This window comes from Nansenia antarctica, assembly GCF_963989245.1.
Source record: "Nansenia antarctica genome assembly, chromosome: 2".
NCBI lineage: Eukaryota > Metazoa > Chordata > Actinopteri > Argentiniformes > Microstomatidae > Nansenia > Nansenia antarctica.
This window is the reverse complement of record NC_137675.1, coordinates 49,703,054-49,718,053: the sequence shown is the minus strand read 5'-3', so window position 1 is coordinate 49,718,053 and position 15,000 is coordinate 49,703,054. Positions and strand designations below refer to the sequence as shown.

General features: G+C 46.6%; 1 protein-coding gene across 1 annotated transcript in view; it reads left to right on the top strand.

Moving 5' to 3' along the window:
- myo15aa (myosin XVAa) overlaps positions 1-15,000 on the top strand; it is a gene marked incomplete at both ends in the record, with an annotated part of 104,876 nt that overhangs the window by 86,091 nt on the left and 3,785 nt on the right. The window contains 15 exons of the mRNA XM_080523077.1: positions 1,187-1,261; positions 2,323-2,525; positions 3,832-3,947; positions 6,109-6,172; positions 6,317-6,389; positions 6,815-6,888; positions 8,892-8,974; positions 9,102-9,232; positions 9,778-9,872; positions 10,123-10,200; positions 11,314-11,410; positions 11,674-11,834; positions 12,837-12,970; positions 13,196-13,329; positions 13,535-13,668. Of these exons, the coding sequence (XP_080379203.1) occupies positions 1,187-1,261; positions 2,323-2,525; positions 3,832-3,947; positions 6,109-6,172; positions 6,317-6,389; positions 6,815-6,888; positions 8,892-8,974; positions 9,102-9,232; positions 9,778-9,872; positions 10,123-10,200; positions 11,314-11,410; positions 11,674-11,834; positions 12,837-12,970; positions 13,196-13,329; positions 13,535-13,668 (1,652 nt within the window). The remainder of the gene's footprint in view (positions 1-1,186; positions 1,262-2,322; positions 2,526-3,831; positions 3,948-6,108; positions 6,173-6,316; positions 6,390-6,814; positions 6,889-8,891; positions 8,975-9,101; positions 9,233-9,777; positions 9,873-10,122; positions 10,201-11,313; positions 11,411-11,673; positions 11,835-12,836; positions 12,971-13,195; positions 13,330-13,534; positions 13,669-15,000) is intronic.

The following is a 15,000-nucleotide window of genomic DNA, read 5'->3' as shown; positions in this document are numbered from 1 at the left end:
CTCACTGGCTCCCAATAGCAGCCTGCATCAGATTCAAGACCCTGGTGCTCGTCTACAGAGCGGCAAAGGGATCAGCCCCTTCCTACCTGCAAGCAATGGTCACCCCCAAACACCAGCCCGTTCACTCCGCTCTTCCACCTCTGCTGAACGACTGGCGCCACCACCTCTCCTTGGATGCAGCAGTCGCGCTACCCAGTCACGACTCTTCACTGTCCTTGCACCCTACTGGTGGAACGAGCTTCCCATTGCTGTCAGGAGTGCAGAGTCACCCCCTATCTACCACCAAAGACCCATCTCTTCAGGCTACATCTTAACTGTCCTTCCTGAGACATCTACATCCCCTCTACCCGCCTGTACAACTTGACCCTCACCAATCCGGCTTTAAGGGTGGGCACTCTACTGAGACTACTCTACTCTCTACATACTACACTGCTCTCCTTGCTGTCATGGAGGCTCTCCACTCTGGTTGAGCTACCTCCCTCTCCTCTGTTCTCATTCTCCTGGACCTGTCTGCTGCCTTTGACACAGGAAACCACCCCATCCTTCTCTCCACTCTCTCTGATTTGGGCATCTCTGGCTCTGCACTCTCCTGGTTTGCATCCTACCTGATTGATTGCTCTTACCAGGTGACGTGGAGAGGGTCGCTTTTCTCTCCACGAGCCCTCACCACTGGGGGCAAGGTCCCAGGGCAAGGTCCTAGGGCCCTTACTGTTCTCCCTCTATACCAAATCTCTTGGCTCAGTAATTTCCTCACATGGTTTGGACGACACTCAACGCTTCCTCTCTTTCCCCTCCTCTGACTCACAGGTGGCAACACGTATCTCTGTGTGTCTTGCAGACATCTCTGCTTGGATGTCAGCCCACCACCTCAAGCTCAACCATAACAAGACTGAGCTGCTTCCATACACTCTACCCACCTGTACAATTTTCTCTACTGTTAATATAAAAAAAACAGCATTACGACTGCCAATGGCCCCTGGCCTGAGTATAGATTACTTTTTCCTGCTATGACTGGTGGATAGATGATTCACTTACTGAGTCAAATGTATATGTTGTAAGTCGCTTTGGATAAATGTCAAAAATGTAAATGTACCATGGACCCTCACTCACTCACTCAAACACACACACGCCACACACAACCACACACACATTAACCCTGTATGAACCCCTCCCCGTGTGGCGGCAGGGCAGTGCTATGGCTGCATTGTCAGGAAGAAGGTGATGCTGCTGGAGGAGATAAAGAGAGACACCCCAGAGTTTGGTGGGTGCCCGTGACCCCGCCTGAAGCATGTGCATGACGCGTGTGCATGATGTGCCGTTTGACCGAGACTTCAGTAACCCTTGACGATACTGACAACACCGCTGCATGCTTAGCGGTTACATCGGAGTTCACGTTTGGTTTGCCGTGTGAGTCGCTGACAGAATCCAGCGTGAGTTAGTCAGCTGGAGACGGTCTGAGTTAGTCAGCTGGAGACAGTCTGAGTTAGTCAGCTGGAGACGGTCTGAGTTAGTCAGCTGGAGACAGTCTGAGTTAGTCAGCTGGAGACGGTCTGAGTTAGTCAGCTGGAGACAGTCTGAGTTAGTCAGCTGGAGACGGTCTGAGTTAGTCAGCTGGAGACAGTCTGAGTTAGTCAGCTGGAGACAGTCTGAGTTAGTCAGCTGGAGACGGTCTGAGTTAGTCAGCTGGAGACGGTCTGAGTTAGTCAGCTGGAGACGGTCTGAGTTAGTCAGCTGGAGACAGTCTGAGTTAGTCAGCTGGAGACAGTCTGAGTTAGTCAGCTGGAGACAGTCTGAGTTAGTCAGCTGGAGACAGTCTGAGTTAGTCAGCTGGAGACGGTCTGAGTTAGTCAGCTGGAGACGGTCTGAGTTAGTCAGCTGGAGACGGTCTGAGTTAGTCAGCTGGAGACGGTCTGAGTTAGTCAGCTGGAGACAGTCTGAGTTAGTCAGCTGGAGACAGTCTGAGTTAGTCAGCTGGAGACAGTCTGAGTTAGTCAGCTGGAGACAGTCTGAGTTAGTCAGCTGGAGACAGTCTGAGTTAGTCAGCTGGAGACGGTCTGAGTTAGTCAGCTGGAGACGGTCTGAGTTAGTCAGCTGGAGACAGTCTGAGTTAGTCAGCTGGAGACGGTCTGAGTTAGTCAGCTGGAGACAGTCTGAGTTAGTCAGCTGGAGACGGTCTGAGTTAGTCAGTTGGAGAAGTCTCAGGCATTAACACGGACCACAGGAGACTAGCTGAGTGTGTTACAGTGTGTTTCTGTTTATGGCCTCCATGTTGAGCGTTGTTCGCGTGCTTTAATCTGTGTGTGTGTGTGTGTGTGTGTGTAGGGTGGCGGTTCGGGGCCGTGTATGGTCGTTGGGGGATGTTCCCGGGTGAGTATGTCCGCGCGGTCGCTGCGCCGGACTTCCTGGTTCTCCCCGCCGAGAGGGCAGAGCCCCGTGACCGACAGGGGCGAGTGGCCGCCTCCGCTGCCATCGCCGTGGCAATGGGCTCCGCAGCTGCCGCCGATGAGTTGGACCGCTCCACAGAGGTACAGGACGCTGCACACACACTACAGGAAGTGACACACTTTGACCCAGTATTAAATGAAACCCCTACTTCTTAGGCACTTGTGTTATATAATAATAATACATGCCATTTAGATTACGCTTTTATCCATGCGATTTCTTTTATATATGGTCCCAGCGGGAATCGAACCCACAACCTAAACATTGATAGCGTCATGCTCTACCAATTGAGCCACAGAGGACCACTCTAATTTTCGGATGGCTGAAAACGACAGAAAACGCCCGATTATCAGATGGCTCTTAACATTTTCCTATAACAAAATCCTGTGGTGTGAGGTGTGTTAAGAGTCAATCAATTGTCAATTGTCAATTGTCTCTCCCGACAACCTGCTCGGAAAATGGGCGTAGCCGGCAATCGTAAATGTCAAATGTGTTCAATACTTACGACCAGAAATCATAGGGTTGCCAGATTTTTTGGTGGAATTAGCGGTTTTAGACTGTGGTTAGGGTGGAAAATGTCATTTCCATCTAGCAACCCTGTTCGCGAGTCCAACTATAACGTAGCCAATCAAGAAGCGAGCTGACTTCTTCTTTTCGTTATTCGGCACTTTATTTGCCCTGTCGCACATGGTTGTCTCGTACAGGTCAGTCAAGGTACTACGTTAGATAATAATAATAATAATAACTTTATTTGTATAGCGCTTTTCCTGCAAACGTTGCGGCTCAAAGTGCTTTAATCATTATATAATCATAATTTAATTATTTTGTAATTTAAAAGCAATATTAAAAGGATGGGTTCACGCGAGATTTCTGGCTTGGGGAACGAGACTCTAGAGAGTTTGGAGTCTGTCGTAACGAAAATCTTTATGTCTTTGGGGTGCTGAAATGGGGAAATCGGAGCACACCACACACAATACGATCAAGGCTGTTCAATCCAAGATTTTGTTTCTTCATGTGTGGGGTCTGTCTCAGATAAGATTTCGGTTAAGATTTTGAAAATCCTTATGTGTGTACCCCGCTTAACTCATGTTCCATACATAACACAGCAGCGTTCGTAAGCATTATGCCAATCGCTGAGAGGCTACATGTAGGTGGAATGTTCTCTACAGAGCTCAGATTACAGATCCAGAAGAACATAAAGGGTTGGGGTGATTTGATGCAGGGCACTACAAGAAGTTATAGTGACGTGAGTGTGTGTGTGTGTGTGTGTGTGTGTGTTTGTGTGTGTGTGTGTGTGTGTGTGTGTGTGTGTGTGTGTGTGTGTGTGTGTGTGTGTGTGTGTGTGCGTGCGTGCGTGCGTGCTTGCGTGCGTGTGTGTGTGTGTTCCAGGTGTGTAAGGCGTATGAAGACATTAACGGAGAGCTGGATCTGCCCCTCCAGGACGGCCAGTACAACATGGAGGAGTTCGCCAGTAAATACTACAGAGAGGCCCTGAAACGGAGCAGGTCAGACACCGTAGCTCCAGCCCTAACCGTAGCTCCAGCCTTAACCCTAGCTCCAGCCCTAACCCTAGCTCCAGCCCTAACCCTAGCTCCAGACTTAACCCTAGCTCCGGCCCTAACCCTAGCTCCAGCCTTAACCCTAGCTCCAGCCTTAACCCTAGCTCCAGCCTTAACCCTAGCTCCAGTCCTAACCCTAGCTCCAGGCCTAACCCTAGCTCCAAGCCTAACCCTAGCTCCAGACTTAACCCTAGCTCCAGGCCTAACCCTAGCTCCAGACTTAACCCTAGCTCCAGTCCTAACCCTAGCTCCAGGCCTAACCCTAGCTCCAGCCTTAACCCTAGCTCTAGCCTTAACCCTAGCTCCAGCCCTAACCCTAGCTCCAGCCTTAACCCTAGCTCCAGTCCTAACCCTAGCTCCAGCCCTAACCGTAGCTCCAGCCTTAACCCTAGCTCCAGCCTTAACCCTAGCTCCAGCCCTAACCCTAGCTCCAGCCTTAACCCTAGCTCCAGTCCTAACCCTAGCTCCAGGCCTAACCCTAGCTCCAAGCCTAACCCTAGCTCCAGACTTAACCCTAGCTCCAGGCCTAACCCTAGCTCCAGACTTAACCCTAGCTCCAGTCCTAACCCTAGCTCCAGGCCTAACCCTAGCTCCAGCCTTAACCCTAGCTCTAGCCTTAACCCTAGCTCCAGCCCTAACCCTAGCTCCAGCCTTAACCCTAGCTCCACACACACACACACACAAACACACAGACACACATATACACACACACTCACACACACACACACACACACACACAGACACATACACAATACACACACACACAGACACACACACACACATGCACACTACGGTTGGGCTTTGGCCCCAAATTTAACCACGGTATAACCACCGTTTTACGGTATCAGGACTGTATCCTTATTATTTTCACACAACGACAAAAATGTGATACATGTTGCAGTTTTATTCTCTGAACAACATCAGAAACAGATGAGCAAACGTTAACAACATTAACAACATCTATAAAGATACAAATATAAAGCTTGAGTGCAGCAGGTAGCCTATAGGCCTAAATAAAACATAGTGCAAGGACATGACATTCATTCGGCGTCTGTCGACCAAACGGAATGAACTTAACAACAAATCTATGGGCTACAATCCAGTACAAATAAATGCATAGCCTATCGCATCCAGTAGGCTTATCAAATAATAACAAAAGGACAATAAATAACAAAAACGGCAGTAAAATGGGCATAAAAGCGTATCGTACAGACGGCAACGTTAAGCTTTTCTTCGAGCCTATTCTAGGTTTTCCGCCAGAAAAACGGACTTTTACTTTTTTTTCAGGCTTCAGCAGGGCACGTAACAGACTTATAACTTAGCCTGCTGTGCTGAACACTCGCTCTGATGGTGAGCTGCTGGCACACGCGCACAAGTACATTCGGCCACCCACGACATAAGTGGAAAGCGGCTGGCTCCATTTGACTTCCACCAGAGAAGGGGATCTTCGTCTCTGTCAATTACAGGCTCGCGACAATAGGCCGTCATCTCTGATTCTGCTCGCTCCTCTTTCACCTTCTTCATGCAGGTCTTACACACTCGCCTCCTCAAGATTTACTGGCTCGCCCTTGTCATTCGGTCGGAACCCAAAATGCTTCCAAATTTGGACCAGTTGCTTTTTTTTTAGGGACCGCTTGCGCTCGCCATAACTTTTTCGAATTCTCCGTTCTGAGGAAAAGCTGTCACGTCTTCTTTTGACAGGTTATTTATTTGACAAATTAAATTGTCATCACTTTCATAGCATCTTCAACCACACAGACAGTGGTGCCGGACAAACACTCTTTAGACACTATTAGTTTATTAGATATAGTAATTTATGACGGTTTTATGACGGTATTAACAAATACCATTGCTATTTTCCAAAACCGCGTTTCACGGTATAGGCCTAACTGTATTACCGCCCAACCCTAATGCACACATACAAGCACACACACACACACACACACACACACACACACACACACACACACACACACACAAACACAGAGACACACACACACACACACACACACAAACACAGAGACACACACACGTTCCGACACGTAGTGTAACCTCAAACTGTGCTCGGTAAGGGATGTTTCATGTGTCCTGTGTCTGTATTCCACAGTGACGCTCATAAGTCCAAGAAGGGGAAAGACAGGAGCCCTGCTGACATGGTCAAGTTCTCCAAGGTGACTAACGCCAAACACAAGCTGAGTTCAAATGAAGGATTTTTTCAGGACAGTTGTGTGTATTCAGTCTTCCTGTCAGTTGTGTGTATTCAGTCTTCCTGTCAGTTGTGTGTATTCAGTCTTACTGTGCGTCTCTCCCACCAGTCTCCCCTCCAGGAGTCTCTGATCGACTTCACAGACGGAGGCATGAACCGAGTGGCAGCAGACATCTTCATAGGTGGGACACGGTCCTATTACATTTACATTTTAACCGCTTTTATCCAAAGCGACTTACAATGAGAGATTACAGGGTCAGTCTCCCTGGAGTAATTTAGGGCTAATTGCCTTACTCAAGGGCACACTAGTGGTGGTGTTCCCAGGTGGGATTTGAACTCATGACGTTCCGATCACCAGTCCAACTCACTGTCCCCCTAGACCACCATTACCCCCCACTACACTAGTTCTGAAACTATTCATTCATTCCTATACCGTCCTTAATTTGAAGGTCCAACGAGGGGCTGAAAATGAGCACAAGCGTAAACCTAACACGTTGTGACTCTTTGATTATTCAGTGTGTCCATGTTTGAGTGATATTTGTCCCAGTTGTATCTAAGGTCAGGTGAGTCTCTGTCTAACATGTCCACTGGCTCCTGTGTCGTGTAGCCATCATGAAGTTCATGGGGGACTATCCACTCAAGGGACAGAGTGAACAGGACCTGGTCGCCACCATATTAAAGGTACACCCTAACCTGAACCCTAACCCTAAACACACTATTATATATATATATATATATATATATATATATATATATATATACCCTAACCTGGACCCTAACCCTAAACACACTATTATATATATATATATATACCCTAACCTGAACCCTAACCCTAAACACACTATTATATATATACCCTAACCTGAACCCTAACCCTAAATGAATGAATGAATGAATGAATGAATGGTCTTTATTGTCATTGATATAGTACAGGTACCAAACAACGAAATTTGGGAGGGGGGGCTCCCCTGGTGCTAGGAAAAAAAAACTAAAAAACAAGAAGGGAAAAGAGCTGGTTTACATAAAATAAAGGCTATGTACACTATCCACTATACTATACTATACAAATAAAACACTGTGCTGTACTCTATGCTATACCTATTCTAACATTTCCTATTCTCTGAACCTTATGTACCCTAGGGTTGTCATATTGCACATAGTGTTATTGCACATTCATTTAAAGTGTCGCAGTTTGCAGGTTTGAAATGTACACAGTTGTGTTTCAGTATTACACTTGATTTCAATCTAGTAGCTGCCATCAATTTGTCTAGATTGTCCAGGGCCTAGAACCTAGGTCTTTGCTGTGTTCAGGGCCTGAATGGCCCTGGGGTAGAAGCTGAGCTTCAGTCTGTTTGTCCTTGCGAACATGGTCCTGAACCGCCTGTTCGAGGGCAGCCGAGCAAAGTGTTCGTACCCAGGGTGGGATGGGTCTCTGGAGATCTTGGAGGCCTTCCTGAGGCAGCGTGTGTTGTACAGCTCTTCCAGAGAGGGGAGGGGGGCGCCGGTGATCTTCTGGGCCGTTCTCACGACTCTCTGTAGCGCGTTCCTCCCTAAACACACTATTATATATATATATATATACACCCTAACCTGAACCCTAACCCTAAACACACTATTATATATATACCCTAACCTGAACCCTAACCGTAAACACACTATTATATATATATATATATATATATATATATATATATATATATATATATATATATATATATTATATATATATACAGTACAGGCCAAACGTTTGGACACACCTTCTCATTCAATGTGTTTCTTTTATTTTCATGACTATTTGGTACATTGTAGATTCTCACTGAAGGCATCAAAACTATGAATGAACACATAGGAATTATGTATTTAACAATAAAGTGTGAAATAACTCTAAATATGTCTTATATTTTAGATTCCTCAAAGTAGCCACCCTTTGCTTTTTTGTTGTTAATAAAATATGTTTTTGTTGTTGTTAATAAAATATATTATAATAATATTAAATATATATATATATAATAACATATTATTAACACATATTATATTAAATATTATTATTATATATTTTATTAACAACAAAAAAGCAAAGGGTGGCTACTTTGAGGAATCTAAAATATAAGACATATTTAGAGTTATTTCACACTTTATTGTTAAATACATAATTCCTATGTGTTCATTCATAGTTTTGATGCCTTCAGTGAGAATCTACAATGTGCCAAATAGTCATGAAAATAAAGGAAACACATTGAATGAGAAGGTGTGTCCAAACTTTTGGCCTTTACTGTACACCCTAACCTGAACCCTAACCCTAAACACACAGATATTATATATATATATATATATATATATATATATATATATATATATATATACACACCCTAACCTGAACCGTAACCCTTAACCCACAGCTATATACTGTATATATGATGATAGCCACACTACTATACAGCTTAGAAAGCAAGTCCATTCTATGTGATATGCTAGTGTGTGGATATTGCGACATAGCTACAGACATAGTATACAGCATGACACACAACACACACACACACACACACACATATACACACACACACACACACACACACACACACACACACACACACAGTACTACTTCTCTCTGCTGTAGAAGTGAGTTGTGTATGGTCTGATATATATGTGTGTGTGTGTGTGTGTGTGTGTGTCCTCTCCTCTAGCTGAGTGGGGAGCATGGTCTGATGAAGGACGAAGCTTACTGCCAAGTGATGAAGCAGGTCACAGGAAACAGCAGCACTAAAACGTAAGACCTGCGTTTAAGGGTGTGTGTGTGTGTGTGTGTGTGCGTGTGGGGGGGGGGGGGGGCGTGTGCACATGTGTGTGTTTGTAAGGAGTGTTCACGGTGTGTGTGTGTGTGTTGTGCTTCATAGGGACAGTTGTCAGCGAGGCTGGAGGCTGCTGTACATCCTGACAGCCACCCACCGCTGCTCCGAGGTCCTAAAGCCCTTCCTGTTAAAGTTCCTACAGGACGCCTGTGCCAGCCCAGGAGTACACTTCCAAGGTCTGTCTGTCTGTCTGCCTGTCTCATTGTCTGTCTGTTGGTCTGTCTGTCTGTCTGTCTGCCTGTCTCATTGTCTGTCTGTTGGTCTGTCTGTCTGTCTGTCTGTCTCATTGTCTGTCTGTCTGTCTGTCTGTCTGCCTGTCTCATTGTCTGTCTGTTGGTCTGTCTGTCTGTCTGTCTGTCTGTCTGTCTTTCTGTTTGTCTGTCTGTCTGTGTGTCTGTCTGTGTATCTGTCTGTCTGTCTGTCTCATTACCTGTCTGTCTGTCTGGCTGGCTGGCTGACTGTCTGTCTGTTGGTCTGTCTGTCTGCCTGACTGTCTGACTGTCTGTCGGCCTGTCTGTCTGTCTGTCTTTCTGTCTTTCTGTCTGTCTGTCTGTCTGTCTGTCTGTCTGTGTGTCTGTGTGTCTGTCTGTCTGTCTGCCTGTCTGTCTGCCTGTCTGCCTGTCTACCTGTCTGCCTGTCTGTCTGTCTGTCTGTCTGTCTAGCCTCCATGTACGTATATGACATTGACTGACTGGGCTGACTGGTGGATATTGATTGACAGGTATCGCGAAGGCGTGTGAGCAGAACCTGAGGAGGACGTTCCAATATGGCGGCCGCATGGAATACCCCAACAGCATGGAGCTCAAAGCTATGCTGGTCAGTCCCTCCTCCACCAATCACAGCTCTGCTCTGGGGTTTCTTTCACCAATCAGCACTCTGCACCAATACAGCGAGTCCAACTTCATGGGCTACAACCAAACACGATTCTCTTGTTAAGAAAAGTATGATGGTTCTGGTTGTGGCTTGTAGACCGGGACTATTACACATTGTGTTGGTCTCTGTCTCTGCTCTCTCTCTGATTGGTCGCCTGTCTCTCTGTGCTCTCTGATTGGTTGTTTGAGTGCAGGCGGGGCGGAGCTCCAAGAGACAGCTGTTCCTGTTGCCGGGCGGAATAGAGAGACACCTGAAAATCAAGACCTGCTCAGTAAGACACACACACACACACACACACACACACATACACACACACACACACACACACACATACACACACACACTGCAGCAAAGCACAGCTCAAGAAGTGTGTCATTGAAGTCATTGTTGTAGGTTACCCACCAACCCACCTTAAAACTTGAACGAATATGTGACACATTTTAATGCTTTGGTCCTCATGTCGGGATCCGATGTAATGATCAGACTTTTTTTTTGAAAAACGTGAATACATTTCCGCATCGTTGAAAATCAATGACACGTCGTGAGCTTGTTTTGTGAGCCTGCTAACAATGTAAAGTAGTCTTATAGTTAACTAGGTAGCAGTGGGGATTACTCACCCAATCCATTGCGTTGCAGTATTTTGGCTTGACTAGCGAGTTTGTGTTGTGATTCTCAACAACGTTGAAATGTAGTTCCGTGTTTCAAAAGAAAAATCTGAACATTTTGATTGGTTGCCGACATGCGGACCAAAACACTAGACTGTGTCACATATAATTCTTGACGATGATGATGATGATGATGATGGTGATATTGATGATGATGATGATGATGATGATGAGGAGGATGATGATGGTGATGGTGATGATGATGATGATGTTGATGATGAGGAGGAGGATGATGATGGTGATGGTGATGATGATGATGATGAGGAGGATGATGATGATGATGATGATGGTGGTGATGATGGTGGTGATGGTGATGATGATGATGTTGATGATGATGATGAGGAGGAGGAGGAGGAGGATCATGATGATGGTGATGGTGATGGTGGTGGTGATGATGATGATGATGATGATGATGATGATGGTGATGATGATGATAATGATGATGATGGTGATGATAATGATGATGATGATGGGGATGATGATGATGATGATGATGAGGAGGAGGAGGAGGAGGAGGAGGATGATGATGATGATTGATGATGATTATGATGGTGATGATGACGACGACGATGATGATGATGGTGGTGATGATGATGGTGGTGATGATGAAGCTGATGGTGATGATGATGATGAGGATAAAGATGATGTTGAAGATGATGAGGATGAAGCTGATGATGATGATGATGATGATGATGGTGTTGGTGACATGTGTGTTGCAGGTAGCTCTGGACGCCTTAGAGGAGCTGTGTTATGAGATGGGGCTCCACAGGCCCGAGGCGCTGGAGGAGTACGCCATCTTCGTGGTCACACTGAAAGGTGAGAGGGGGCGACCGCTTGATAAACTCCACAACAAAACACACATTCTGGTCCAAACCTGTAGTGTGTGTGTGTGTGTGTGTCTGTGTGTCTGTGTGTGTGTCTGTGTGTCTGTTTGTCTGTGCCTATCTGTGCCCGTGTGTGTGTCTGTGTCCGTCTGTCTGTGTGTGTGTGTGTGTGTGTGTGTGTATGTCTTTGTGTGTGTGTGTGTGTGTGTGTGTGTGTGTGTGTGTGTGTGTGTGTGTGTGTGTGTGTGCGCGCAGGTCAGAATGTCCGTCCGCTGAACAAGAGGGAGTACATCCTGGACATCGCTACGGAGGCGGAGCCTGTGGACAGCAACTACAGCCTGTGGTTCCGCAGGGTCATCTGGACCCAGGCCCTCAAGTTCGACAACGAGCTCTGTGTCACCATGCATTATAACCAGGTAGGACCGCAACCACTGTCTTATGATGCATTATAACCAGGTAGGACCACAACCACTGTTTTATGATGCGTTTTAATCAGGTAGGACCACAACCACTGTTTTATGATGCATTATAACCAGGTAGGACCGCAACCACTGTCTTATGATGCGTTATAACCAGGTAGGACCGCAACCACTGTCTTGCTCTCTCAAGCCCAGTTCACATCTAGGATTCGCAATGCAACGCAAAGCGACGGGTCAGTTTTAGATTTTAAAAAAAACTCAACTCAGCAACTACTTGCAACCGATGACAACGAGACACAGACGACCGTTTCCATAACAACAATGCAAGTTGTGTTTACCCTGCAAGAAAAATGGTTGACAGTGACATGCTGGCAATAGCACTGATCAATAAACGGCGAAGATGCCGAGCTAGGAAACAGAGGATATGGAGCCGTTTTTGACTTGAGTATGTATCTAGCTAGCTAACTAGCCTCCCATTTGCACACACACACACACACTAGACGAAAACATAAAAACACACCGCTGCACCCATTCAGACTCCATTGTCATGACAGACCTAGACGTTGAGTAAAGCCAGCTCCCTATATAACAACAAGAGATTATCTATTGGCTACGGAGTGGTCCGTTTCATGTCACTCACAAAGATGTAGACTACCCTTCTCTAGGTGACAGTTTCAAGAGTCTTGCCTACCTGTCTCCAAATGTCTAGCTAACTTTTCATCTTTCTCAGCAAAAGCATGTAATAGCTCAACCTAGTTGCCACGATTAGAAGAGTTGGCTCTCTCATCGTTAACGTGAAATGCTAATTCCTGTTTGGCTAGGAAACGTATAGGTCGTATTAATAAGGTCCACTCCGCTTTCAACAGATGACGCTGGTCTGTGCAGACGTTCCATAGAATCTGGACGTTCTGCTGAGAATAGACAAGTAAAGTCGCTGGCGATGTGTGTGTGTGTGTGCGTGTGTGTGTGTGTGTGTGTGTGTGTGTGTGTGTGTCCCAGGTGCTGCCAGACTACCTGAAGGCGTTGCTGAGTGTGGTCCCTCAGGGCCAGCCCAGCGACCAGCAGCTGCAGCAGGTAGCCAAGCTAGCAGCCCTGCAGCACCGCGCCAAGGACACCAGCTACCTGCCCACCCTGTGAGGACACACACACACACACACACACACACGCATGCACACACACACTTTCTCCCCTCTATGACACTGTACTGGTTATACTGTATACTGTGCAATGCGGTAACCTCCTGTGTGTGTGTGTGTGTGTGTGTGTGTTTGTGTGTGTGTGTGTGTGTGGTGTGTGTGTGTGTGTGTGTGTGTTTGTGGTGTGTGTGTGTGTGTGTGTGTGTGTGTGTGTGTGTGTAGTCATGAGGTGCAGGAGTGTGTTCCTCCTCAGTTCTACAGTAAGCAGGGCACCCAGCAGTGGCTCAACATGGAGACTCAACACATGCAGCAGGTCCAGCCGCTCACCCCTCACCAGGCCAGGGCTCAGTTCCTAGGTACGGTGTGTGTGTGTGTGTGTGTGTGTGTGTGTGTGTGTGTGTGTGTGTGTGTGTGTCTGTGTGTGTGTGTGTGTGTTTCTGTGTGTCTGTGGGTGTGCGTGCCTGTGTGTGTGTGCGTTCGTGCGCCTCTCATACTTCGACAGGTGTGTATATGTGTTTATACGTTGTATATTTAAGTGTGTGTGTGTGTGTGTGTCCTCAGGGCTGGTCAGTGCCTTCCCCATGTTCGGCTCCGCCTTCTTCTACATCCAGAGCAGCAGCAACAGCTCCATCCACGCCCCCTGCATCCTGGCTGTCAATCAAAACGGACTGCACTTCCTCCACAAGGACACACACGTACGTCTCTGGCCCGGTCCGGACACTACCGCTAGTCCCTTACCCCCTACCCCCTAGCCCCAAACCTCTTACCCCATAACCCCCTAGCTCCTTACCCCCTTCCTCCTAGCACCCTAGCCCCTGACCCCCTAGCTACCAATCCCCTAGCCCCCTAACCCCCTAACCACCTACCCTCTAGCCCCCTTACCCCCTTACCCCCTACCACCTAGACCCTACCCCCTACCCCCTAGCCCCACTTTGACCCATGCATACACACATAAACTGGAGAAATGAGCAACTGCGACTCCGATGGCAGAAGGATGAAACTCGAGAAACGCTTTGAAATTGATAGCTTTGTGTAAAATACAATTAAAATATTACCTTTCACATACTATATATGAAGAGTTCCCTGGAGTGCACACAAACAAACAGTTTGCATAATTTTGGGGATAATAAAGACAAACTGAGATATCTGTTTTTGCAAAAGGACCCCTCAAATATGTTGTACAGTTTAATCGGGAATCATATTTAATTGGATCTGTAATTCTTAAATGAAATTTCTTTTTTTAGCCTTTCTGTCGGGATTTGCCGTCATTGCCGTCATGCAATCAGTATGGATGAATATTAATTAGGGTTTCACTGAACATTTATTGGCAACTATGGGCGTTAAAATGGTGGGACAAGAAGCTTGCTCACGTGCACAAAATTGAGCAGAGTTGATTGTGATTTATAAAGGGAAACCGGCGTGGGACGTGCGTACGCACTGTGTTATAAATCTGAATATTTTGGTGCGTAAGCACTCTCTGTGTTTCGTTCATACGCAGCCTTTTCAGGTGAATCCTTTGCACAGTTTTATAAACGAGGCCTCAGGCCTTAGTGCGGTGGCTTAAGACCATATTTGACAATAATGGGGACGCGCCGGACAAAAGCACCACATTTTTTCCATGTGCTCTACATCACCATAGCTTTCAATTTTTGGTGGGAGCCACTTCATCAAGATGGCCGATGGCGGCCATCTTGGATTTCCAAGGTGGCCGCCATGTAAAATCTATAAGTGCAAATATCTCGGCTTCCAAGCCACTTAGAAGGTCAATCTTGGTGTCAAAATATACATTTTCTGGGTCAGGGAATGCATTAAAGCTATTGAGAATATCATTATGTGATTATTTTATATTTTTGGACCACTGCACTGACTGAGGCTGGTATCGCATCCTCTGGCACAGCTGACTCTTTCCTCAAAGCATCCCACCTCACTAGGACAAGACATGCCCACCAAGTGAGCGCTCTGGCACTGGGGAAGCTGCAGCAGGATGCCTTCTTGGACATGGTGACTGAGGGACCACGTGATGAGAA